Source organism: Hyposmocoma kahamanoa, unplaced genomic scaffold (assembly GCF_003589595.1).
Source record: "Hyposmocoma kahamanoa isolate Upper Pololo Valley unplaced genomic scaffold, ASM358959v1 92, whole genome shotgun sequence".
In the NCBI taxonomy this organism is placed as follows: domain Eukaryota; kingdom Metazoa; phylum Arthropoda; class Insecta; order Lepidoptera; family Cosmopterigidae; genus Hyposmocoma; species Hyposmocoma kahamanoa.
Window position 1 is genome coordinate 13633614 of NW_020654748.1, and position 27882 is coordinate 13661495.

Genomic DNA, 27882 nt, shown 5'->3' on the forward strand with positions numbered 1-27882 from the left:
TTATAACTCTCCGATTTAAGCATAAAAAAAGAATCCACTTATTTTGTTCGGAGATTCTTTAAGCCAATCTCCTGAAAAGTTGTCATTTTGGAAATGTGGCCTTATTTGTCAAAGTTGCGAATTATATAAGTGACTTTATTGCCCACCATCCGTTGGCAGTTGGCGGTCAGACTTTTAGAAGTGCTTTAATAAAATTAATCTTTGATTTTAGAACAAATTAATCGGCAAAATGTAACTGGCACACGACAAGGAAACGCACTTTCGCTGCAAACATTTATACTTGCGAATAAATGTTTACAGCCAGTTACCAAATACTCCCGTAACGTAGTCTCAAATCCAAGAACACCACTTTGTGCGCTATACATCTTTTTTATAGCATGAAACGTCGCATTATAGGCGATTATTTTTAATCTACAAGGATCATCTTTAAAATAATTTCAAAAAGTAAAACAATATAAGCCTCTCACTTAGTGTTCATTTTCTCTACATACAACCATATCGATAGTTGCGACACCCGATAAAGTGAGTAGATTGCCAATGCAGCAATTACTGTGATCCGTTCGGATATTGTCTGGAATAGACCCCCTCCACGCCATTGCTTATGTTTTGTTTGTTATATAAAAAGAGTGCTGTATCAAAGCTATACCAGTCGTCAAGGCACTTGTCCGCAAAGTAAAATGTTCTCCAAAGTAAGCGCGCCTTTCAAACGCGTCCATATGAATATTAAAACTAAAAAAACATTTCCAACAATACAAAAAGTTACAAAAATATTTGTTGAGCCTTTTTAGTTGTTTGTTGAAACGTGTTTGTTTGTTCATCAGATCGTGTTAGCTTGTGCGCTGGTGGCGGTGTGCCATGCTGGTGTACCACACTATGCACCGGCAGTCTCCTCCCAGAACATCATTCGTCATGACCAGCCTGTCCACCACCAGGTGGCTCCGGTCCACTACGCCCCTATCGCCCACGCCGCCCCCGCTTACCACGCCGCCCCCGCTTACCACGCCGCCCCAGCCGTCCACGCCGCTCCAGCTCACCATGAAGATCATTACGTTGACGAATACGTACGTCTTTGAATACTTATGTGTGTGTTACTTACCTTGTATATTGATAAAAATAATTGATATACGTATACAGGTGTCTATGAAAGCACAATGATTCGAGAGCTTTAGTCTGTAGTCAAAAACAAACAATGTGTGTTGTTCGGTCTTAAAAATATGACAAAACTAAGGGAATTATTATTTTTGTCATATAATTTGGAATTTCTCAGGGTTCCTTGTGAATTGAAGTACATGGAAATACAAACACTTTTTTATGCGTCTTTAACAAAAGTGTTTGACAAAGTGGCATCGACGACATATCTTGTATATTCATATTTATAAAGATTGCTTGTCAAAGCATTGCAAAGTGTTATGTGTATTATGAAATTTAGCACCCTTGTAATATATAGGTAGTTATATGGTGTAATAAAGCCACATCTACTAAATTACATTTTTTTAAGATTTATCGAATGAAATTAGTCGATAACTTTTTATCCTTGAAGAGTTATACAATGTACATATACATAATTTGTTTCATGTAGTTCGTATTATTTTTATGGCCTTTACTTGATTTTTTTGTACCAAAAGTACGATTTATTCTTATAATATTTTCAAGTTTTCCTCTTAGCGGATGTCTTTTTGCAAAGCCGTAATTAACACCTTGTATTATAAATGTAATAATTACAGGCTCACCCTAAATACGGCTACTCTTACTCCGTGGAGGACCCCCACACTGGTGACCATAAGTCCCAGCACGAGGAACGTGACGGCGACGTCGTGAAGGGAGAATACTCGCTTCTGCAGCCTGACGGCTCCTTTCGCAAAGTCACATACACAGCTGATCACCACAATGGGTAAGTATTCTCTGTAGCTATATTACATCACTCTTAATATAGACATATAATATAGACTTTTTTATTTTTAATAAACCAAGTGACGGAACGACTGGTGGTAAGCGATACTGTCCATATCTGTTGCAGTGCCACTCAGAGCTTTAAATCGCAAAGATCTAAGTTGCACTGGCACTGTGCTAGTCATCTTGAGACATTAATTGACAGGTCCCACGTGCATGTAATTTCACCGAAAAGTAATAACAGTTTACGGAAGCAGAGATTTGGTTTGCAGAGATTGATACTATAGTACACATTCGAAAGGAATTCAAAGCAAAATCCGAATAGTTTTAAATATAGTTTTTTGCTTTGTAAGTATGTGAGTATGTGGGCTCTGGGAAGACCAATTTGTGAATTTAATTTTTCTAAATTGGTTGTAATCTGGGGTTTTTGGGTAATGCCCCGGAGTGAAACGGTTGCTCTGGTACTGGTACTGGTAATTTGAGATCAGGGAATTGATGTGGTTGACAGGCACATTATTATTTAAAAATATATATTTTGTTGCTCAACATTTTTCGACTATTTCACGGAATGGTTATGGCTAGTTACAAGTGTCTTGCTACAATACGACTTCTTATTCTTTTCCCGATATTTCGGAAGATTATTCGGATATTTGTTGAACAAATGTACTTTAACAGCGTAGAACTTTCAAGAATATCATATTTTGTTCAAGAGAATCACGAACAAAAATACATTGAACCTATCATTCATAAGCCCAAAAAATAACCCGTATTTTGTGTTATATGTACCAGTATTTAGTGCTGGTGAAATAACAGGCACATGGGACTTGTCAACTTATGTCTCAAGGTGCCAGGCGCAGAAGTAGTGCCCCTATGCGATTTAAAGCTCTGAGTAGCACTGCAACTGTTATGAACAGGGGTAACGCTTGACAGCAGGCGCATGACTTGTTCGTCGCGTCACTTGGTATTATAAAAAAAAGACTGGCTCGAAACGTGTCGAGCAAAAATTGGACTTAATTACGTGAGTTATCTGGAAGTTCAGTGAACACATTATTATTAGTATATTATTACGTGTATTAAACCACAAAATAAATTATATTACTATATTACCACGTGCACTAAACCACAAAATGAATTATACATGTAACTTTTAATAACTTCTTTCCCAAAACACTCAACTCGTTTGTTACGGCATATTACACTCTACAATAAATAACCAATATTATACGTTATTATCCTTAGCCAACCATGTTTACGAAGAAATGATTTTACAGTAAAACGATATAGAGTTGTATTACAAGATATTATCTAACTCGTTGTAATCTAATTCGCAGTTTCAACGCCGTGGTGCACAACTCCCCGCCTGTGATCCATCATCATTAGGAATCATGTCTAGATAGAATCTGTGATATTATTAGTATAGTGCTATATTTCTATTTCGTTTCTAGCTTAACCGTTTATTTAGTGCTATGTTTGTAAAACCTTGCGAGTGTAATATAATAAAATCATAACCTTACTTTTGGCATCAGTGTAGGCGGGTTTAAAAGCCCATCGATGTGTCTATATAACGGTGCATATACGGTTTGGGAGACAGTTAGTGCATATATTTAAGTATACAAATAAATACGAATAGAAACAGACTATCGCTTCTGTATAAATTAGATTTTATACTCTTTGTAAATAAATTTTACTGTCAAATCAACTTTTTCTAGGTAAGCTTTTTTGTAATTTCTTTTCACTATGTACCTGCCTTAGTAGTAGTCTATTGATACTCATACCTTAAACCCGGCGACGATTGTTTATAAGCCTCAACTCAATAAAGTGTTCGAATAAAATGAATATTGATTTTATTAATTCTTTCCTATTTAATATGTATTACATGTATTACTACAAATACCCTCCCGGAAACATAATTCCTCCTTGCATTTTTTATCTTAAAGGGCAAGAATACAAAAATAGTGTTACAGTAAAAAGGTTTCCCCGATTTCACAATTTCAAATTTTCAACAAGGTCCTTTTACGTAATAGTTTTTGAGCAATCACACTTTGGTTAAACTTAAGGCGTTTATAATACTGAAAATACAATGAACAAGTTATTCGCCTGGTGTTAAGTGACGCGCCTGTACATAGCAGTTACTTAGAGCTTTAAATCCCAAAGATCTGAGGGACACAATTGACATTTCCATTTTCGTTCATTAATAGTATTTTTACCAAATTTTCATGTCTTGGATACATGTGTGATTCAAAAGTCAAAACATCGATGTTCTTCTTAGTTTTATGTTGTAATAATGTTTGGAATGTTTTTCGTTCGTTATTTTTTGTTAACTTCATCTAAAATAATTTATGTGCAGCATATTAGTGTTTTAAAATTGTAACTATACAGTTGTAACAGTTGGCTGGCGGGTTGTGCGCAGTAAAAGTTGCATTAATTTTAGTGTGATAAAGTTTGGATTATTATTTTTATCATATTTAACCTATTTTATTTATAATTATTATATTATTTATTTATATTTTAAAAACTATTACATATATCATATAGGATGTCAGACTCAGAGGATTATCACTCGTGTATAAGCTCTGACTCATTTATCTCATTAGATGCATCGGAGATGGAGGTTGAGGCTTTGGGTGTCGAGCTCTCCAATATCTTTGGTACCTCATCTCAACATTTTAACATTTGTCATATAAATGCGCAAAGCATTCCACGTCACTACACTGAACTGCTTGACACTTTTTCGTCGAGTTCTTTGCATGCGGTGCTGGTTACTGAAAGTTGGTTTAAGCCATGCCACAATTCAACTACTTATGCTTTACCAGGGTATATCCTGGTTCGCAATGATCGCCCTTTGGTAAATGGTGGTGGTGTAGCCATCTATATCAGCAGTTCTGTTCCGTTTAAGACTATTTCAGCATCGGAGTATGTAAATGTAAACGACATTGAATATATTTTCTTGGAGATTGTGGTTTCTGGGGTTAAAGCGATTCTTGGAGTTGTGTATTGTCCGCGTCCTGTTAATTCTGTCACTCTTACTTCTCTCACTTCTGTCTTGGACCCGCTCGCAACGGATTACTCTCATCTTGTAATAATGGGTGATTTAAACACCGACCTCCTTCAGGATTCTCTAGCGTCCCGTAATTTACGATCAACTATCGAGTCTTTCTCTTTGTCTATACTTGAGTTTAATGCGACTCACCACAATATTCATACCGAGGACACGTGGATTGATCAGGCTATTGTCTCCTCTCCAAATCGTGTTGTAAAACATGGTCAAGTCCCGGCTCCGGGCTTCTCTCATCATGACTTGCTCTATGTTGTGTACAAAATTAAGCCTCACAAACGTTCTTCCGAAATTAAAAAGCTGAGAAATTTTGCGGGGCTGGAATTAAATAAACTTGCTCATGATGCGTCTACTATTGATTGGTCCGGGGTATTGGCAACTTCTACGGTGGATGGGAAGGTGGCAAACTTTGGAGCCACTTTATTGAGCTTGTATGACAAGCACGCACCAATACGGTTAGTGAAATTGAAAAGACCCCCTGCACCCTGGATCACTCCTCTAGTGCGTATTGCAATGAGGAGGCGTGACGGAGCTTTTCGTAAGTTTAAACGGTGTAGGTCGGAGGAAAATTGGACTGCCTTCAAATTATGTAGGAATCGCTGTAATCAGATGGTGAGAGCCGCAAAACGCCGCAACTTTCATGACAATCTTGTACAGTCTTCTCCTGCTGCAACTTGGAAATTTTTGAAGTCTGTGGGTCTGCTTAAGCCTCAGAATGACGCTATTCCTCATTCTTTCACTCTCGATGACATCAATCATCACTTCTCAGCGGCCGCCAGCACTCAGTGTATTGGCAAGGTCAATGCTCTCAATGACATTCCTCTCTTGTGTAGTCAACCTTCTCAAGCTTTCTCTTTTTCTTCGGTTTCAGAGTCAGAGATTCGCAAAATAATAATGTCTTTAAAATCAAATGCCGTTGGTTGTGATGACATTAGTCGTCAAATGATAGTCTGCTGTTTAGACAGTGTACTGCCGATTATCACACATATTATTAATTGTTCCCTTTCCTCTGGTACTTTCCCTAGCAGCTGGCGCAGGGCGTATGTGCTGCCTCTTCCTAAAATAAATAATCCGTCTGTTCTTAAACACTTTAGGCCAATCTCAATACTACCTTTCCTTTCTAAAATTCTAGAAGCAGTTGTTCATCGCCAATTATCATCCTTCCTTTTTAGACACAATGTCCTTGGCCAGTACCAATCAGGTTTCCGGCCGGGCCACAGTACCACAACGGCATTATTGAAAGTTACGGAAGACATTCGTGAGGGCATGGAGGCTTCGCGGTTGACAGCATTAGTTCTCATTGACTTCTCTAACGCCTTTAATGCTGTTGACCATGATATACTCCTAGCCATCCTAGCTTTTTTGCGAGTCTCTGCCTTGGAACTGGAATGGTTCTCTTCATACCATAAGGGGCGCAAGCAAGCTGTTCGTGCCAAAGACGTCTTGTCTAATTGGTGCGATCTAGAGGCAGGCGTGCCCCAAGGCGGAATTCTTTCTCCCCTATTATTTTCAATTTTTATAAATTTAATCTCTCCTATTCTCCGCAGCTCTCATCATTTGTATGCTGACGATCTACAGATTTATGCGCAAGCAAAATTTGACTCCTTGGATGATGCGATATGTAACCTCAATGATGATTTGCGACGTATTGCTGACTGGTCGAGTAAGTTTGGCATCAGTGTCAATCCAAGCAAGTGTCAAGGCATGATCGTGGGTAGTCCCTATGCTTTGTCTAGGTTGGACATAAGCTCCGTTGCGCCTCTTTCTTGTGATGGCACATCCATTGTTTTCGTGCCTCATGTAGTGAATCTGGGACTACACATTGATTCTACTTTTTGCTGGCGACCTCAGATTGACTGCATTAGTCGGAAGATTATTGGTATTTTGAGGTCATTCTATCAGTTCAAACACTTTCTTCCCATTACAACAAAGATTCTGCTAATTCAGGCAACCATTTTCCCTATCTTCGATTATGCTGATGTGTGTTATGCTGATATCACTCAAGAACTTCTCAACAAATTGGAGCGGTTGCTCAATAGTTGTATCCGGTTCATTTACTGTCTTCGCAAGTATGATCATGTGTCCGCATATCGTGACAAGTTGAAATGGCTCACGATTCGTCAGCGCCGGAATCTGAGAATCCTCTCCACGCTTTATTCCGTACTCAAAGACCCATGTGCACCAGAGTATTTGAAATGTAAGTTTCAATACTTTGGTGTGCACAATGCCCGTGATCAGCGTTCACATAATAAATTTATTTTATCTGTTCCTCCTCACCGTACTGGTTTTGTCTCTAACTCGTTTACTCTTCAGGCAATACGACTCTGGAACGCTCTCCCACCCCATATTCAAAGTGCGCCAAATAAACTCGCATTTAAGCAGTTAGTCCGCAATCTAATGCTAGATTCTCCACCTGCATCACAATAGTCTCATTTGGATATATGTTTATTATATATATTATTATAATATAATTTATTGTTATGTATATATATTTATTATTATGTATGTATAAAATTAATTTTTATTGTTTATGTATGATCATATTTATGTACATAATATATACATTAACCAAATTGTTTGTTTATTAACTTTATTCCTCTTTTTTTTTCCCTTTCTTTTTTTTTCTCTTTCGTTTTTGTTTGTTTGTTGTCAAGTTTTGCAACGCCTGTTAATTGTTCTGTACTCAGCTCTCTGGTTAACTGGTAGAGAATGCCTAATGGCATTAAGTTCGCCATTTGTACTTTTTTGTATGCAATAAAGTTTAAAAAAAAAAAATGCGCCGGTCACCCTAAGACAACACAAGTTAACAAGTCCCAAATGCCTACTTCATTTCTCCACCACCTTTACTGCTCGAAACCCGAACGCAATAATGCTCACATTATCAAAGTAAGAGTGAATAGGCCTTATTTAAGTGTGCATGCTCCATCGTCGACCTCATCGTCATTTTTCATGAGGTGAGATGGAGGTCAAATTGCAATGCGCACTTGATTTTTTCATTTAAAAAAGTACTGCTTGGTAGAAGTATTTCCCTGGACGAAGTACTTACTAGGTAGTCGGCAAATATTCATTATTGCTAATTTCAAGATTGGCACTACAAGAATATTTTTATTTTCCCGATATTTGGGAAGATGACTAAAGTGAACTCGTGAATCCTGTGATTATGGAACGTATCACTGTAACGAAATATCCGGAAAAATTGTACCTTGAATAAGTTTTAAAATTTACAGTTTGGAAATTAAATTGTATTGTGAACGTTTGAGCAATAAAATATGTTAAATGAACAAATTTGCTATAATAGCTTGGAACTTTCGAGAATGTCATACTTTGTTGAGGAGAACCTGTTCTTCGTAAGCTCAAGAAATTACCAGTACTGTGTATTAGAGTGCATTAAAGATATTCGGATAGAAGATTGGCTTACCTTTAAATTCTTAGTAGTCATCGGCGTAAAAGAATCTTTGCTTTGTAATATAATTTTTTTTATCAGAAAGAGACTTAATGTACCTTATTCGATCTTATCAAAATGAATGAATGGATTCACTAACCACCTACTGCACTTCTGCAATAAAATTCATCACATGACCTGAAAATATTATAACAAAACAAAGCAAATGATCAAAATTATAATGACTCATATTTAGGACAGTCTCACCGTCAGCTACAATCGTTCAAGGACCCCCAAACAATGGGACTTGGCGTTCGCAAATCCACATGCATTCTCACTACTTTAAGTTTGCAGGTGGATAAATGCCGAGATTGGAGAATGCTCGGATAAACGGTAACGAATAGAGTACTGTGAATAGATTCTGAGCTTAAAAATAGAAGGCCTAAACATTATAAAACGATTTTTTTTTTGATGTTGCAATATTTATAAAAAAAACTTCGATTCGTCTGTTTGCCAGACCGGGGCTAACCGCTCTCCCAACTAAGCTACGGAACGAATCAGGAAACCTCACGAATTTTTGTATGTGCTTGTTGCTGATCTTTGCTTTAGATTTTTTAATATTGTTATTTCTAAACTTAGCAACTAGATTTTAAAACCTGAATTTCCCTCTTTCCTTCTGGCGACTCGAAAAGCCCAAACACTCTTTACACAGCTCTTTGTACAGCGCACTCTTTCTCCATGAAGCCGATAGATTTCATAAGTGGCGTCATAATAAAATCCCTGAAAACAACGAATTTCTCAATTATGCGTGAGGACTTTCTCCATTCAATATCACCATCTCAAAATTCGTTGGATTCATTTTTAACGATGAAATACAGAATATGTAACATATAGCATTATTTTATTTCAATATGACTTTGTCTGAGTCCACTAAATAATGGCACGATACAAAAGGACAGTGTCATTTCAACTGCACATTGAAGTTTGCTGCAAACCTGCTAATTACACTCTCTAGAGTATTGGAGCGTGAGAACAGAGCCTTCGTTCTAGTGGACACTCGTATTGTGATGTTGAAATTTAATAAGAACACATTTTTAAAGCTATTAACACTAGTTCGTCGTGCTGTAAAAACACCGAGCATTTGCATGTGTGTAATACAAGCAAAAGTGTTTATTGTGAAATTTAGGGGCGTTAACCCTTGCACCAAATTATTGTGTATCTATTTCGTATTCTAAGAACACATGTAGCCCAAAGCCAACCATAACCTTGTACATTACAATATCAATACCTGCTTATTGACACAATGCAATAACATTACTGTTTCCCACTAGGTCTTTTATGAATAGCTATTTCTTTAAAATCACCATTACCACATATTAAATAGAAGAGATGAGACATGTCTTTTTTTATAAAGGTTATTTTAATAGCAGTAGCGCTCCTTCTGAAATTGTTCGTCCATAGAAGTAATGCAATCTTATCTATTTCTGCTGTAAAGCAGTAATGTGAGCGTTACTGCGTTCCAGTTTTGAAGGGTAAGATTGCTGGCCAAATTACAGGCGTATAGGACTTTTTAACTCATGTCTTAGAAAGACGGGCGCGAAGGGTGCCAGAGTGATCTTTGCGATTTAAACCTTTGAACGGCACGAGTTACTATCAGGCGAACGAGATGTTCGTCGCGTACTTGGTATCAAAAAAAAATTGCTGCTGTCGGCCTTGACCACCGAAGAAAAGGGCGAGATGAAGTCTCTTAGCCCATATAAAATATAAGTAGAGGGTTTAAGGTGAGCACGAACTTAGATTCAGGACGCTACTGGACACTTCCACCTGAACACGAACGTCACGTCCTATAGGAAAGAATAAGAGATATATCTGCTCATCTTCTGTACCTATATCCTTTATTCATTACTTTGCGATAATCATTTTTTTATGTTTCTAAGAGACAGGATAAACAAATGGCATGTGCTTACAATAAATGGTAGTAAGCGACACGCCTGTCCATAGCAGATGCAGTGCCACTCAGAGCTTTAAATCGCAACAATCTGAGCGGCACTGCCACTGCGCTCGTCGTCCTAAGACATAAGTTGACACGTCTTACGTGCTTGTAATTTTACCAGCATCATTACTCTTCAAAACCGGAACGCAGTAGTCCTCACATTACTGCTTGGCGGCAGAAATATTTAAGGTGGCAGTGCTTTCCTGGACGAACTATTTCAAAAAGAGCTCTACGAGGATTCGATTTTCACGGGAACAAACCGGCGATCTGACTTTTAACTAAAAACTTACATAGCAAAACATGAACAAAGTAAATGTGAAGGACAATTTAACTTTTAAATTCACCAACAATGTACCGAAACAAATTGTTATACAATTAGCCAAAACAAACTTTTTATAAGAAACACTTTAGTACCGTTATTATCGGCAATTTCGCACTAGAGGTCAGTATACATTACAGTAAGGTTATATATACAATTTGATCGGTACGAACTCGAAAAGTTTTTATTTTAAATATATATATACTACATGCACGTATAGTACATGCCTATACTGCTGAGCATACGCCTGACCAAAAAAGAAGACGGTTTTGGCTAATATCATAAAGATGAAACGTACGGGTACATTGAAAGAAATGAAGAAATATACATTCGTTACAACAAACATCCTAGACATAACACGACATAAACAAGAATTGATACATTGATGATTGATGAATTTATGTGCGGAAAAGTAAGAAAATTGACCTGGATTTTTAGGAAATTGAGACATGTAGCTGGTAAAAAACTGATTAAACAAATATACATATCCCTGGCACAGTCGATAATGGGTTATTGTATTTCAATCTGGGGAGGTGCAACAAAATCAAAATTTTTGGAAATCGAAAGAAGTCAGCGCTGTTTACTTAAAGTAATACATTTCAAACCTTTTAGATTCCCTACGGAGGAACTATATAATCTCAGTCAGGTCTTGACAGTAAGAAAACTGTATATCTTGTCAACAATTTTAAGATTGCACAAGTCTCTACCATTTTTCTCTGATGCAATGACAAGAAGGCGAAAAGACACAGTTGCTAATGTACAGGAAATTAGAACTACTTTTGCACAAAGACAGTACACTTCGCAATCAGCATTTATATATAACAAATTAAATAAACAATTAAATATCTTCGAATTAACTTCACGGAAATGTAAAGAAAATTTAGTAAAATGGCTCGAAACAATCAATTATAATGACACAGAAGCTCTTCTGCAGCATATTTATTAGCTTATAGGCGACACGATTTATATATAAAAGCACGTTAGAACAATTAATAATTATTTCCATACACAGTTATCATACACTACAGCCGCACGCGCGCACACACACACACACACACACCACACTTTCCCAAAACACACACACATACATTTAGGTTAAGGTAGGTAAATGCCAACTATTCTTAAGTTTTCTTGATTTTTGTTTGTGTACATAGTCTATAGCATAAGTATGCATGAGTTAAGGAAGAGCGGGACCTCCTGACACAGGTATTTATTTACTTAATAGGATGGTCCCTACCTTTGTTTGTATTAATGCCGACTGTACAATGAATAAACATTTTTGAATTTTGAATTTTTGAATTTTGAATTTGATGATATATAAGTAACAGAACGGAACTTGACAACACGAATAAGAAACAAAGTATATATATTTTTACTATCACTAATAATTTTTTTAATAATATTAAGTGACGGAATGAACAATTCGTGCACCTGGTGGTAAGTGACACACCCGTCCATAATGCAAAGTCACTCAGAGTTAAAATCGCAAAGATTTGAGAGACACTGCTACTGTGCTCGTCACCCAGAGATTTAAGTTGACAAGTCCCATGTGCCTGTAATTTCACCAACACCTCAAAATCAGAACACAGTATTGCTCACATTACGGCTTGGCGGCAGAGATAGGAAAGGTGGCAGTATTTCCCTGAACTACCCTTCCACAGGGAGCTCTACTGCTTCTAAAAAAATCTAATAATCAATTGAAATAATTCCATTCTGCCTTCAGATACAAATACATTGTAAGTTGTAAGTATATTTGGTTGCTGGAAAGAAATTGCTGCCTATCTCCTGTTTTTAAGCGCTTATTTTATTCGCTTATGGCATCACTGGAGCGATATACATCATAATCGGTCCTATATTAGCTTAATATCGGTTAAGGCAAACTTGATTTTTACAAAAAAATCTTGCTTTTGCACCCTGATATGGTAGCACTAAAATTGATTCGATATCGGTTAAAGAACTCGACAACTTGACGACCATGTCTAACTTTAGACCATTCTATGTCTATTAATTAATATAAAAACATTATCATACAATGCAAGATCTAGAATATGGAGTGAAAGTGATACTGGCCGCATTCAATGCAAGCTATATCGTAACGAAACCCTATAGTGTATTAATATTCTTGGTTTAGCAATTAGATCACCCGATACTTAACTACGTAACCTGAGCTTGAATATTTTACATTTCCATCTAAAGGTGGTTTGCGGCTATAAGTTATTGATTTGATAGATGCAGATACGACCCAATCAATAGAAACTATTCGAGACTTTATAGTTTTCCTTTTTTTTGTGACAACAAGCAATGGACAAACAAGTCGTGCGCATGTTGGTAAGCGCAAAGATCTGAGGAGCATTGCCACTGCGCCCATCACCCTAAGACAAAGTTGACAAGTATATGCATGTAATTTCACCTGTAATGCTCATATGACCGCTTTGCGGTAGAAATAGACAGCAATAATTCCCTGGACAAACTCTTTCACAAGGAGCTCTACTACTACTAAAATGTTTCTAAATGTTAAAGTTATTCTTTTTTTCTCTCTCTCGTCGCTCCCTCATATCGTAGTCAGTTTCGTGTCTAGTTCTAAAGCGGATGATCTGCTTCCAATGGTTCTGTCCCTGACCGCGTACATTTCGAGGACGTTGAGAACTTGACTTGATTGATCCATCTTGTTGGTGCACGACAATTATTTTTATATTGTTTTTAAAAATTTATACACTTTATTAAGTATTTAGTATTACAACTTAAAATTTGTATGCTTTTGGTGGGCCGCAGATAAAGCAAAATAAATTAAAATAACGACCAGATGGCAGAAAAAGGTCACAGTTCCATATATTTACAACGATATACAAAGATTGAAGAACATCGTATGTTAAATTAGTATTACCCAAAATCAGGTCTTGCAAAAAATGCAAGACCAAGACCACCTAATTGTACCAAGACCAAGACCAAAAACTAGACTGAGTCTGCGAGACTCTTACAGTCTCGCATTACTTTAAATTGAGATCTTTTACGCATTTTATGGCTGGGTTAAGTCTCGTCTTGCTCTTGCATTGGGCAGCATTAGTTAAAAATATCTATATTAAGTTTTACGCTTTTAAAAAATAACATAGACAATGCTAATGACGTTCCTGTTACTTACGAATTAACAAGGAAACATAATTTAACAGACTCAGACTCTATCAGTATTCTTCAAAAGATAGCTCGACATTTCGAAATGATATCTTTAAGTTTTCATTAATTGAGAAATCGAAAAGATTTATACTCCGATCTCACCAATTGCCACTTTCTTATATCACGAGTATTGAGATAGGTAATTTATTGACTAAATGAGTATACATCATTAATAAATCAGCATTAACTTTTGAAGATTTTCTTTACCCCCTTTACATTGTGATCTTCATAAAATATTTTTTTTACAAATATCTGTCATTAATGATTACATGCTTTATTATGAAACCGCACGCTAATATATATTATGAACTTTTTTACATTTCATAAATATTAATATTTATGCACTGTGTTATTACTCAGTTTGATTGGGATGTTTCGAAACATGGACTTTTTGAGACCGTAATGCATCAACTTATTGTGCAATTTCGATGTTATGCGATTGCCTTATTCACAGAATACGGCAATGAAGTTTGGTTGGATTTGTCACGCTCATGGCGATATGATTGATGACTTCTGATTTAAGTAAACCGTATACTCTGCCTACCCCGATGGGAAAAGGACATGAAGTGTATGTACGTAATTGTCAACGAATATTTAAAGAAGTACGTTAGTCCGAAATACAAAGTCTACAAACTATCACTTTTTCAAACTGCTGATTTGGGTGTTGTATTATATGTAGTGAATTAGGCACCATTTTATTTATTTATTTAAACTCTATTGCACAAAAAACAGCACAGCTAACATATTAAATCCCATTAGGGATTCTCTACCAGTCAGCTGGAGAGCTAGGTTACGATGACTTAACAGGTGGTGCATAACATGACAATTAAAGATGCGATCAAAATGTATTATAATAATTATGATGCATTTTCAGCACCGAATTTTGACAATTTGTGTAATGACTATGGTACCTTTTGTTAGGAAACTTTATTTAAGGGTTCAATAATATGGATTAAGTATTCTCAGAGCATAAAATATCTCAGAATTTATGAAAACCGTAATTTAAAATTTTGATTGGAAAATAAACAATTCAAATAAAAAGTAAGTAAATAAGGCATGTAATAAATGTTGCAAGGGATGTATATGTATTATGTAATCACAAGTTCGGTGAAATTACAAGCACATGGAAGTTGTCAATCTATGTCTCAGGGTAACGAGCGCAGTGGCAGTGCCCCTCAGATCTTTACGTTTTAAAGCTCTACTGCTTTAGACAGGCGTGTCGCGTAGCATCGATGCACAACTTGTTCGTCCCTTCACTTGGTTCTCTTCTTCTAAAAAAAATCCTTCAGCAATGCAGCTGTAGCGACTGAATGAAAACTCTTCAGATCGCACAGCCGCCTTGCTCTGCATATAATAAAATATTATAATTTTGCATGTTGTAATAGGAATCTTACACACACCAGCATTTAATGGAACAATAAAATCCCCAAAATAATGCAGCGTTTTTATATATTCTTTATAGCACCAAATATATACAACAGAAATATTAATTGAACAGAAGGTGCGCAAGAAGGTTTTGTCAAAGCCTGGTTTGTTAATTTATGTTTTTTTTTTTTATATTAGGTCATTTGAAACAGGTAGGTAATTTGAAAATAAAGAAATAACCAATTATCAATTCGAGTTCTTAGGTTTTCGCGATTGTTACACATAGGAAATGAAACTATTTTTCCGGATTTTTAAGGTTGACCATGGGACCTGTAAAGGGCCCGAAACGTCGGTTTGTTTGAAAAAACAAATATACGCGATTTAAATCCGGAAAAATAGTTTCATTTCCAATTATCAATTGTTTTCATTCATTTGTTTTAATTTCCTACTCGCTTGTCGAATGGTCCGAGGTTGATTTTGCGTTCTTGTAAATTTGGTAGATTTAGGTTGAAAAAGTTTTTTATATACTAATTTTGTTTACTTTCGATTTTATTCAGAAAGGTTTGAATAAAGTTGTACCAAGTCGATGTTAATTTAATTGATGCTTTACGTTATTTATTGAAATATAAAATTTACTATTTTATATTGTCACTTTTTTGTTTCGCTAAATTTTAAACAAAACAAAAATGTTTGCTTATTCCTATACAGCTTTTATGGTAAAAGTTATATTACATTGGGTACGATAATGAAACTATTTTGCGACTGGTCACAAGATCATATATCTCGACACAAGACCTTGATGCAGTCACACAATGGCTATATAATAACAATTACTTACACGTCATAATAATGAAATTGTGATTGATGTGCTGGAAGCTGTAGCTCGACGCGAACTCTACTAAGTGAGTAGCAATACCTGTCAATAAGATAGTCTCAGTATCTGAATAGAATCTTTATTAGATGAGAATCTAATATTAAATACTTGTCATTAACATAGAAAATAAGTAATTACAACTCTTTTATAAAAGAAACGGTCCTCAAAAATTTGCTTATTCGCTTTCGCTGCGTTCGTTACATTGACGCCTTCGAGATGTGGTGCTGGAGGAAAATGTCGGGAGTCCGTTGAACTGATTGTCGCACCAACGACTCAATTCTGCGGGAGCTAAACGTGCAAACCAGACTATCCACCTTTTGTTAACGTAGGATATTTGATTTCTTTGATCACATTGCCTGGAAAGAAGGAGACAACATCGAATAACTAATGGTTACCGAACGGATCAACACCCGAAGAGCCGTTATCCCACATGATGGTCCGACCAAGTTATGATACTAAAGACCGCCACAGATGGCACAGCATCGTCATGTGGAGCTTGCTTCCACGGGGAGTCACGACTCTCAGTAATGAGGTATACGACGTCAGGAGAAGGAGTGTTCGTTACTACGGTCTCCTCGACTATGACTTAATTAATATGGAAATACTCGTGAAAACGAATCATTTGAGTCCAAACATAAGGTATCTTTAATACACTGATGAGGAGTTCGTCTCATAGTCTGCAATTTTCATCGTCAGATCAGCTCTACGTCACCAAAATATTGCATATGTATTGGAATTACACGTATTTGCCGAGTTTTATTAATTAACAAGCTAACGGAAGGTTGGTGAAATCCAATAAACCGAATTCTTCACCTAATTTGCGGTGGAATATTTTCTGCAAATTCGAAACGGACCACTACTGAAGCCCTTCCAACAAAAAGAAAATCATCGAAATCGGTACACAAATGTTGGAGTCAATACATAAAACAAAATATAGGCAAATTGAGAACCTCCTCCTTTTTTTTTTTTTTGAAGTCATTTAATCGTGCGAAGTAAAATCGTAGCGTCACTCAAGGTAAACAGGGCGTCCCATGGTTATGCGACTCGGAGGGAAAGTACTTTAAATATTCTAGATAGGATATTTTGCTTCATGGAGATATTATGTTATTGTTAAAAGTCTCACTTGGGAATCGAACTGACAAAGTGTTGAAAGTATTTTAGAAGGTGGGCAAGAAGGTTTTGTCGCATAGTCTGGTTGGTTAATTTATGTTTTTTTATGTTTTTTTTTATATTATTAATTTAGCATGCTCGAAGCTTTAAATCGCAAAAATCTGAAGGGCACTGCCACTGCGCCCGTCTCCCTGATACATAATTTGACAATTCCCATGTGCCTGTAATTTCACCAGTACCTTTCAAAACCAGAACACAGTAATGATGACATTACTGCTTGGCGGCAGAAGTAGGTAAGGTGGCAGTACTACCCTGAACGAACTCTTTCACAAAGAGCTCTACTGCCACTAAATGTATGTAAACCAAACGTAACAATTGGGATTTGGAATAAAATTGCTGACGCAGCTACTAGTAATATATCTGTAGTTTTTGAATGCTCCTTTTGAAGCAACCTTTGCCCACAATATCTTATTCTACGTAATGGTACCGTAGTGACCAAAAGATAAGGGGGTCCGCTCCGCCCGACATTCGTTCTGAGATGGTGTGACCTCCTTACATCGTCACCTTTGCATACCTTTTTATCTCCTTTCTCCGGTTCCTGGCCACTCGTATTTAAATTTAAATTTTGAATTCTTCCATAGCTCTTTTGCCTCGCATTCTGATTTTGTTTCATTCCTCCGTCACTCCCAGCTCAATCACGACAGCGTACAGAACTGGTTAAAATTCAATCGCGTCTAATTTTGATTCCTTTCCTAATTTTATAATCACTAGTAATCTAAATCATGTGCCAACTTTAATAAGAGTATAGACACTACAGCCTCATCATGTATCTATGAATACGATCTGTAATTCAGTATATCTCGGCCCTTTTGGGGTAAGTGTACTTAATATCTTTATATTCATCATCATCAAGTTAGGAAGTGTAGTGTTTTATAATAATGTACCTCTTTTCTATTTAATACCTTTTATTGTTACCTTACTTCTTTGTTACTATTTCTTTCCTTAACCGACTTGAAATAAATTTGAGGACCTGAAGTTTTCTGTTTTACTGCCGTGAACCTGGTCACGGCTTGTTAGGGTTACAACCCTTTCAGTCCGAAAAAATTACTGTCAAATAAGTGCCTAATACTCGACCAAATTAAAAGATGCATGATGCGGGTGAAGCTTAATACTTGACATTGCTTTTTGATTTTTTTGAGTATTAGTTATCTGACAGTAATTGTTTTAGGTAAATGTTGGATGGAGAACGAGAGTAGACCCCCTGGACTCTTTTTATTCTAGGAAAATAGAATCGGCTTAATAATAATAATAGTAATCGTCTTTTTTTTGAAACTAATGTTCGTATTTTGTTAGTAACAATTTTGTTATTCTGTGTTAGTAACAATGAAATTTAATTAATTATTTAATATTATACATGGTGACTCTGGAACGCATGTGACTCGTATTCCAGTGCCTTGCTAACGGGCAATCTACCCACTCCAGAATGGTATTCAGGAGACCGCTGGTGCTGTCCCGCACGCGCTGCATCACCGAAACTACCCGTTTGCGCAATATAGTCTGGAAACTATCAACGCTCGCCTCGGCAAACATACCTGATGCGCTGCAGAATCGGAGTAACCCCAGCAGCATCCTAAACCCATTATTATGTTATATTCGTAGCGCCAGTGATCTGCGTGTACACTTGGCCTACAGGCTGCACATGTAGAAAGTTAGGCAGTATGCCTTGAACAAGGTTGCTTTGACTTCTACATTACAACGTGCAAATCTGCGCGCCAGCATGTTCCTTCTCACTGATAATGCCCTACGTTCCCTCTCTATGTCCAGGTTGTCAGAGAGGTCCATATTGACGCAGTGCCCAAGGTATTTAAACTTCGTGACTCTATTTACACCTGTTCCTCCAAGCTTAACTGGAGGAAGACTTCGGCGTTTTGTTTCCCGCCTTAAAAACAAGTAGTTCACTTTTTGCAGTTATACCTAAGGCCATGGGACACCGAGTACCTCTCACAAATTTCAATTAAGACCTCCAAGGATCTGACAGATGGGCTCCGTAAGACCATATCATCTGCGTAGCTAATGTTGTTTACAATTTTCCCATCTATTGAGCAGCCTACTCCGGCTCTGCTGAGCCTATCTATCAGTGAATAGAATAGAATAGAATCGTTTATTTCATGTTATCAATGTCACAATATTGCAATTGGAAACACAATGTCAAGGGATAACTATGATCGTCAGTAATAAAATTATAATAATAATAATGAATATAAAATAAAGTAGTGCATTTTACATATAAGTTGAAGAGCCGTGGAGAAGTAAGTCCACCCTGCCTCATTCCGCACTCCAGCCTGTACTCATTTGAGTTAGAACCAGCCCATTGAATTTCGTTGGTTTGGTGCTGATACCAAAACTTTGTTAATTTGACAAAGTCCCTGGGTGTGCTGGTCTCTCTCAAGAGCTTATCCCATAAAACGTTGTACGTCACAAGGTCGAAAGCCTTCGACAAGTCTAAGAAACAAAAGTATACTGGTGTCTCCCGAACAGCGTAGTATTGAATGGTATGCTTGAGTCGCAGAATTGCTGTTTCAGTGGACAGCCCTGGCCTGAACTCGAATAGTGCTTCATGCAAATTAACATTTATATTATTTAATATTTAAATTATATTTTATTAAGTATATTCATCCATATTAGTTAGTGAAACAATGAAAGAGTTTCAAACAAACCAACCTTTCGAGATTATTACAGGTCCCATGGTCTCGGCTGACTCAATCAAGTGTTTTAGAACTGTACTTAGTTGAATAAGTAATTTACTATTTGTGAGTTTTGTATAGTTTATTACTACAATATATATATATATATATATATAACAAATATATATTTGTTCGAAATAAAGTTTTGAATTGAATTGCATTTAATGTGGGACGGGGTACGTAAATTGGTTGATTACAGCAAGTGTAAATCATGAGGTCGGCCTCGGTGCCAGTGCAAAGTGTTCAAGTAAATTTAAAAGACATCCTACGAGATGCAACTTGCAACCATTCATCAAGCTGTGCTTTACGTCGTTTATTATATTATATTTCTTCTTGGAAATGAACAATGTGACCTCAGATTTTTGCGCAAGTTTTGTTAATAAAAATTGTTTCAAATAATCCTCTACTTAAGTACGCAAAAGAACGGTAGTCGAAGTTACTCCTCATAACACACGATGATAATATTGACGGCGATCCGTTACGGTACCTACAAGGTCGTTACACCCATCTTTGCTAATTCCTTCTTACAAAAGTTACAAACGCGAGGAAACGATGTTTTGTTGCATCCGATGAGCTAATGTTCCTTTTGTTTCAACGATCTTTGTTAGATAAGATTGTTCTATTCCACATATAGGGAGATGAAAGACGAAATCCAGTTTATGCAATACTAATGAAAAAGACTTTTAAAGAAATACTGATCACCAAAATACAGCTTGCCCCAGTAAAAATCATTACATGGTTATTCTCGTGAACAAACGTAATTTTTTTAATAATATTAAGTGACGGGAGTAACAAGTCGTGCCCTGATGGTAAGCAATACGCCTGTCCATAACAGTTACAGTGCCACTCAGAGCTTTAAATTGCAAAGGAGCACTCTACCACTGCGCCCGTCACCCTAGGACATAAGTTGTCAAGTCCCATGTGCCTGTAATTTCGTCAGCACTCTTACCCTTTAAAACCAGAACACAGTAATGCTACCATTACTGTTTGGCGGCAGAAATAGGTAAGGTGGCAGTACTATCATGGACGAACTCATTCACAAAGAGCTCTGCTGCTATTAAATCCATTAATGATAATTAAATCATTCATTTTATTTCTAATAGCAAAAAATAGAATCAACAAACGGAATATAGGTCGATTATGCAGTACCTATACAAAATTTCACAGTTGGTCACATAAACGACGCGTAATTTATAGCATTACATGAAATCAATCGGCGTATCTTGCAACAATAAAATATGCCTTAATGATGGATGCTTAAAAAATATTTATTACCTTATGGAACGTTACGTTAACACATCCATATCTGTGGTCACGAGTCACGAGACAAATTACAATTTCGTTGCGAGTAAAAAGGATAATGAAAATGAAATGCAGTGGCATCTGTAGATTTAATTAAAATTGACCGATTTACCAACTCATGGCCTTCGCGGATGATAGGAATCGACCACATGCCGGTCGGCGGTCCTCGAAGGAAACGCAGCGTGATTATGTGCCGACGCATTTCATGTTGTTGGCGTACTGAGAGAAGCTCTGGGAATATTTTGCGTATAAAGTTCACCTCATTATAGCGGTAGTATAAATTTCAATACGTAGTAAATGTAAAGTTATATCTATAATGCAGACACCAGGTACAAATTTTCGAACAATGGACGTTTCTTAACAATGTGTACATGGCAATGTAATTTACTAAAAAATGAGGCATTGGGAGCATATTTATTTCAAATTACAAAATACCACTACTCTACTTGGACTTCCTCGTTCTGGAAGGATCGGGATAGTGGACCTCCTTTTCATAGTTACTTACAACGAACGGCTCACTGATCACTCAGTGCGCCTCGAGCCACACACCGAGTGACGAGCCGATTGCGCAAGAGTTCACTGGAGCACCGGTGCAGCCCCGAGCGCTACTTTCTTACGATGTCACTGCCCTCGGCTGTGGACACACACACTGAGAATGCAATAATTAACAAACAAAAACCTGCAATATTAAAAATTGATTTATTAATTTATCCGTTACTATTTTTATTAACTATTAAAATTAAAATCCGTAGCAAAAGCCATAACAAATAACAATGTTATCACGTGAAAGTCAGGTAGTATATTTTATGTCTTGGACTATACATAACGTAACATTATCGCAATTGTCTAACATCATTACGTTAGGTTTTCACTGAGTGTAGCAAATAAATGGTCGCAGTAAATAAATGTTTCACAGCAGAAATGACAATCGTATTACGGTCAGTGGGCCTCTGGGACGAAATCGTTTTCGGACTACAATGCAACTTGCATACTTAAGACTTTAAGTGTACTTTTAGTGTTATAGCTATTACTACACAGATAGAGGTCTTTAAATTAGAGAGGTTTGCATGGTTAAATAAACTCAAATTAAAGTATTATTTTCAAGTTCCCAACTTAAGCCATCTTGATTATCCTAACAGAACTAGATTTTTTTTAAACCCAAATATTTTTTGTCCATCACCTTGTTCCATTGGTAAAATCCATTGATCAAATCACAGCAATCTGAACCAAGCCTTATGTTAACCTTGAAGAAGCCAGAAAGTGTCAATAGCGTGACGTAAGCGAAGAGTAAAGGTGGTCGTATGCACCGTGTCATATGTCAGGCCGGTTTCGGTGTCGGGTGTCAACGAGACCCAAAGCGACCTCCCGAGTATAAAAACTACATCCATGGTGGGACATTATCAATTGAGCACCTCGATTCAGCACAGCACATCAACATGTTTGCTAAAGTAAGGTTTTTCAATAATTTTCAAAAATTTCATATAATTTTCAATATGTCATAATAACCCGCACAACAATTGTCATAATCGCAATTAATATAATATTACATTTGAATTGAAAAAAAAATTGAGTTCGTTCTCCATTTCCCGGCAGGTCGCAATCATCAGCATTGTCGCGGCAATCTGTCACGCTGCTCTTCTAGTAGACGACAATCACCACGCTGTTTCATCGCAGAGCATCGTCCGACATGAGCCACACCAAATTGATACTCACTTCGCGGCTCCAGTCTTTCACGCTCCTGTTGTACACGCTGCCCCTGTCCTCCACTCTGCCCCCCTTGCCCATGCCACGCCCGTGGTCCATCATTCTGTACCACTGGTACATGCAGCACCTGTTGTACAACATGTAGGACCTGTTGCTATTGGACAAGCCCACCGTGTTGAAGAAGAGCAGGTAAGTTTTTTTATGTCCCCAAGTGGCGGAACGAACAATTCTTGCCTGATGGTAAGCGTTTAGTAGCAATAGAGCTCCTTTTGAAAGAGTTCGTCTAGGTACGTCGAAGCACTGCCACGTTACCTATCTCTGTCGCGAAGAAGTGTAATATCAGCATTACTGTGTTCCGGTTTTGAAGGGTAAGGGTGCTGTTTTTTTTATAATTTCTAGTGACGGGACGAACAAGTCGTGCGCCTAATGGTAAGCTGCACGCCTGTCCATAACAGTTGCAGTGCCACTCAGAGCTTTAAATCGTAAAGATCTGAGGGGCACTACCACTGAGCCCGTCACCCTGAGACATACGTTGACAAGTCCCATATGCCTGCCTGTAATTTTCTAGCACTCTTACCCTTCAAAACCGGAACACAGCAATGCGGACATTACTGCTTGGCGGCAGAAATAGGCAAGGTGGCAGTACTATCATGGACGAACTCTATCACAAGGAACTCTACTGCTACTTAAAAAGTTTTTATGAAGTTCTTTTAGACATTTGAATGCTGTTTTTATGAAACTCACTACTTTTAAGACACTATTAGTTCTGCTGTAGCGGAATATTTTCCTCTTCAGTACTTAAAATAATAGATACTCCTTGAAAATTGGCAGTACTAAAAGAATTTCGAAGTTAGGCAATTTCACGGAGTCTCTAATGAAATTTAATTCAGTATAAATGTTCACTTAATCTTACGCATCCAATTGCAGCACGCACCCGAATTCACTAACACAAAGAAAGTGAAAGGCAAAATACTATGATTAAAAATGTGATCAGTTAATATCAACCCATTTAAATGTTTATTGTGCAAGCTCCTTGTCATTACAAGACTATAGAAAGTGTTGTAACATCCACATTGGCAATCTATCACGCTGTGATTGGGATTAATGTCTTTTTATCAAACACATCATTACTAATATTATAGGTTTACGTAGCAATAGTTCCGACGGCTACTTTTATCGATACGACAGAATTACTCTTATCGCGCAATTATTGTACGGCAAATAGTTTAACCTCATTGGTTAGTGCCTTTTCGTCAAATTCTTAACTGAAAGTATATGATATTTTCTTACCATTATCATACCGTATTAGGGGCAGTTTCAAATAGAGTAATATTCCTGTACGTGACGAGTCATCCAAACACAAATTAAAAGCACTTTACCGGCAACACCTACTCTCAACAAAAATCTGTCTAATTTGTTGAAATTGTAATATTAATATTAGTTTTCATATCTCCATGTACTCTTCTTCGTAGCCTTTCGAAATGTACATTTTTTACTTTGATTTATTACTTTCACTTACAGTTACACTTATATGTATATTCAAATCCGCACATGCACAAAGTTACATATTGAATAGGTTACTTTAGATGCACTATTCACACTTTATTACATTTATTATTTTAGTGAACAATTTCCCTCCTAGTCGCTTATTAGATCTTTCATTACAAATTACTCCTAGATTTAGTACCTCTCGTTGGTTCTGACTGAAAACAGCGTCTTAGGGAACTTAGGCAAATGCTGAGTCAGCGCCATTTTACTGCTATGACAAAAATGTTTTCTTTTTCCTGTTGTACCTATTCAATCTATGTTCGTAACAAAATTAAAATTTGCTACAAGATACAGGAGACGACACTGTTCGTCTTCTGGATGTATCACTCTACTTGACATTATTTTATTAATTTTTAGGCCCCTGCCCATTATGAATTCTCGTACTCCGTCGAAGACCCTCATACTGGTGATCACAAGTCCCACCGCGAGTCCCGCGAAGGCGATGTTGTGAAAGGCGAATACTCCCTGCTGCAACCTGACGGCTCTATTCGAAAAGTTGAATACACTGCTGACGACCATAATGGGTAAAGATTTTCATCTTTCATTATAATAATAATATTTCCATTCATATTATTATATTGTGTATTCGAGTATATCAAAAGTTTAGGGTACAAACTTCACACAGGCATGATGAAATAAAACTTGGCTAAACAAAGACTTTTGTGAAAAAAATCTCGGAAAAGAAGTTTTTACGATATTAATTGCTTCATATATATGATAATTAAAATTAATACAAGTATAGGAAAATCTCGATTGACAGATATGACGAAATTCATTATACAAAAAAAAATGATACGCCGGACATACCGAGAGATGCTCAACATCAATTATTAATTATTTAAAGTAACTAAGCATGAGCACACAAATTAATAATCTCAAATCAATTGAGCAAAATACAGGTCAAGTTATTAATTAAATAGATAATAAGGAAGTGGCACCTAGTTTAAATAGTGAAGTCGTGAATGTTTCTTATTCGTAATACGATTTACGATTTCATTCATATAAAACATTATTAGGTTACGTAAATAAAATTTCACGATGCTCTGAAGGCCAAATATTGTACAAAAGCACCTCAACTAGCGAAACTAACGGTTTTTGTAATTAAAGTAATAAATAGATTTCGTTTGATTAACTCAAAACGAATGTTGTTCTGGTCGATAACCCTGATAACATCAACACACACTTGAAGCTGATACGCAATACAGTCTTCTACTTAGCGTTCTTTGTTATACAACGTGTAAATTACACGTTAACTGTAGGTACAGTGAGACATGGGTAATCATAATTACCTTTATACAATTTACTCAACGTTTACGTGTAAATAGGAGAGTTAATGTTTTGTAGCAATTTGGTGTGGCATGTGACATTTTGTGAGAATTTTGATTAGTTGTTGCAATTCTTGGTACTTACTGTTACTTAAACATGATTTACTTTAAGTAAAACATTATACATCGCTTATTTTAAATGTTTAGTCAATAGAACGCAATTGTTAACTATCTAATTATACTTGACATGATATATGTAAGCGAATATTAATAAATTCCCATTTGTAGTCAAGCCTTTGCCATTCATATTTTCAAAAAATTCAGTTTATTGCATCTCAAATTAATGCATATAGTCTTTGTATATTCTAAGCATCGAGTAATATTACCAGAAATAGAGACGAAATGTCATTTAATTTGTTTGAAAACTATTCTGCCATATCATTACTGTGTCAACTACGCTCCGATTGGCTAGTCTGAGTTCGAAACAATTGACGGGTGTCGTCAATGGGTGTCGTCAACTGTTTCACTTCAAATCGACCAGTTAACTAGAGCTTTGCTATATTGGACGAAAATCGCAAAATTACATATTTAATATTTAATTACCGATGAAATTTGATTCCGTTGGTTTTGTAATTCGATGTTTTGCTGTATTTCAAACACCACCGAATAGAACAGCATGGCATTGTTACAGATATTATCTTTATTACAATAAATACAGAATATTTTTTGGAATATACGGAGACGTACACAGGTCAGTAGTTGACCTGTCTATATTTCAGTGCAAACGAGAGTTGATATTTATAAGAGCTGTATCGCTAATGTGTTACCAGGAATATATGGCCCTCATTTCGTCTCTATTTCTGGTTATATACTCGATGACTCTAAAAATGCTTTATTACTCTAGAAGCAATATATCAAAAAGCCATTTTGTCAATTGTAATTTAAAAGTATGTAGCAAATTCATTTGGTAATTCATTGAAAATAATTTTACACATATTGACGCAGTTATTCTTATAAATAGCTTTATGGCAACGAGGTTGGTATAAAATGATTCATAATTTTATCTCTAGTTTGCCTTTGAATGACTTCAGCACGTGTTTTTTTTAATGTTGAAGATGAGTATGATAAAAATACAGATATTCCTAATGAACAGTCGATGCCCTAAGATACCAGACTCCTTAAGGACCAACGTAAATCCGCGGACGGGAAGGTAGAGGACAGTAAATTTTTCAATGTATATTTAATGCCATTTCAATTAAAATAAGGTACAAATTGCATTGCTCTTGAGATCGGCGTACGAGCATCGTAGCGCATTTCTTTCTGCGTCTCGTAGCATTGAAATTTATACCTTATTTAATCCTTATATATACCTTATCTATTGAAATAGCATAAAATATACATTGATAAATTTAATGTCCTCTGCTTTGCCATCCGTTGGTTTGTGCTGGCCCTTACTGACCATTTGGTTCTGAATAGATAAAAGTGAAGAAAAGTGTTAAACAAAATGTTAACTTTTAACACACTTTAAAAGTTATAATTTTGTTTAACATTTGTAAAATTCATTTTAATATGACTTCCTAATTGCATTATTAATGAATGACGTTTTAAGAAACGTTTTAAACCAATTTGATGTTTAATATATAAGCTGGAATTCCTCTAACCTTTGCTTTTTTGGCCATCAGAACCAAAATGTCGGCTAAAAGTCAGATATCACAGGGCATCTACTGTACATATATGACAAAGGAAGTATGTTTAGTTTTTCGAACAACAGTTTACGGCTGTCATCGAACCATGCAGCGCAGATTGCCGAAATTCGAAGTGTGAACCTTAAACTTAAACATCAGAACAGAATTTATAATTATAACTTAATCAAAGATTGCAATTTTATTTCAGATTCAACGCGATAGTACACAACACTGCCCCCAACGCACAAGCTGCTCCCCCTGCTCCCCCAGTTCACGCTACCCCTATAGTCCACTCAGGTCCCGTAGTCCATGCTGTACCCATACTGGCCCACCATCATTAAATTTACAACAATATTGCGACTGTAATAAGATATTAATTTAAATAAACTACTAGTTATATTCATACTCTTAATCCTTTTTCATTACAATATATGTTAAAATATGTAAAAGAATTATACATTAATCTAATGCTAAG

General features: G+C 36.5%; 3 protein-coding genes across 3 annotated transcripts; all 3 read left to right on the forward strand.

Annotated features, from left to right (window-relative positions):
• Positions 1-662: 662 nt before the first annotated feature.
• LOC113236915 (cuticle protein 7-like) lies at positions 663-3376 on the forward strand. Its single transcript, XM_026473134.1, has 4 exons — positions 663-689; positions 822-1061; positions 1725-1891; positions 3222-3376. Exons 1-4 carry the CDS (start codon positions 678-680, stop codon positions 3268-3270), a joined length of 468 nt encoding a protein of 155 aa, XP_026328919.1. The 5' UTR covers positions 663-677; the 3' UTR covers positions 3271-3376.
• Positions 3377-4426: 1050 nt separating this feature from the next.
• On the forward strand, positions 4427-7331 carry LOC113236727. Its single transcript, XM_026472887.1, has 4 exons — positions 4427-5695; positions 5876-6399; positions 6493-6681; positions 7259-7331. The coding sequence occupies exons 1-4, from the start codon at positions 4427-4429 to the stop codon at positions 7329-7331; spliced, it is 2055 nt and encodes a 684-aa protein (XP_026328672.1).
• A 15295-nt stretch (positions 7332-22626) lies between these two features.
• On the forward strand, positions 22627-27815 carry LOC113236907 (cuticle protein 8-like). Its single transcript, XM_026473125.1, has 4 exons — positions 22627-22653; positions 22799-23098; positions 24815-24981; positions 27616-27815. Exons 1-4 carry the CDS (start codon positions 22642-22644, stop codon positions 27746-27748), a joined length of 612 nt encoding a protein of 203 aa, XP_026328910.1. The 5' UTR covers positions 22627-22641; the 3' UTR covers positions 27749-27815.
• The last annotated feature ends 67 nt before the right edge of the window (positions 27816-27882 follow it).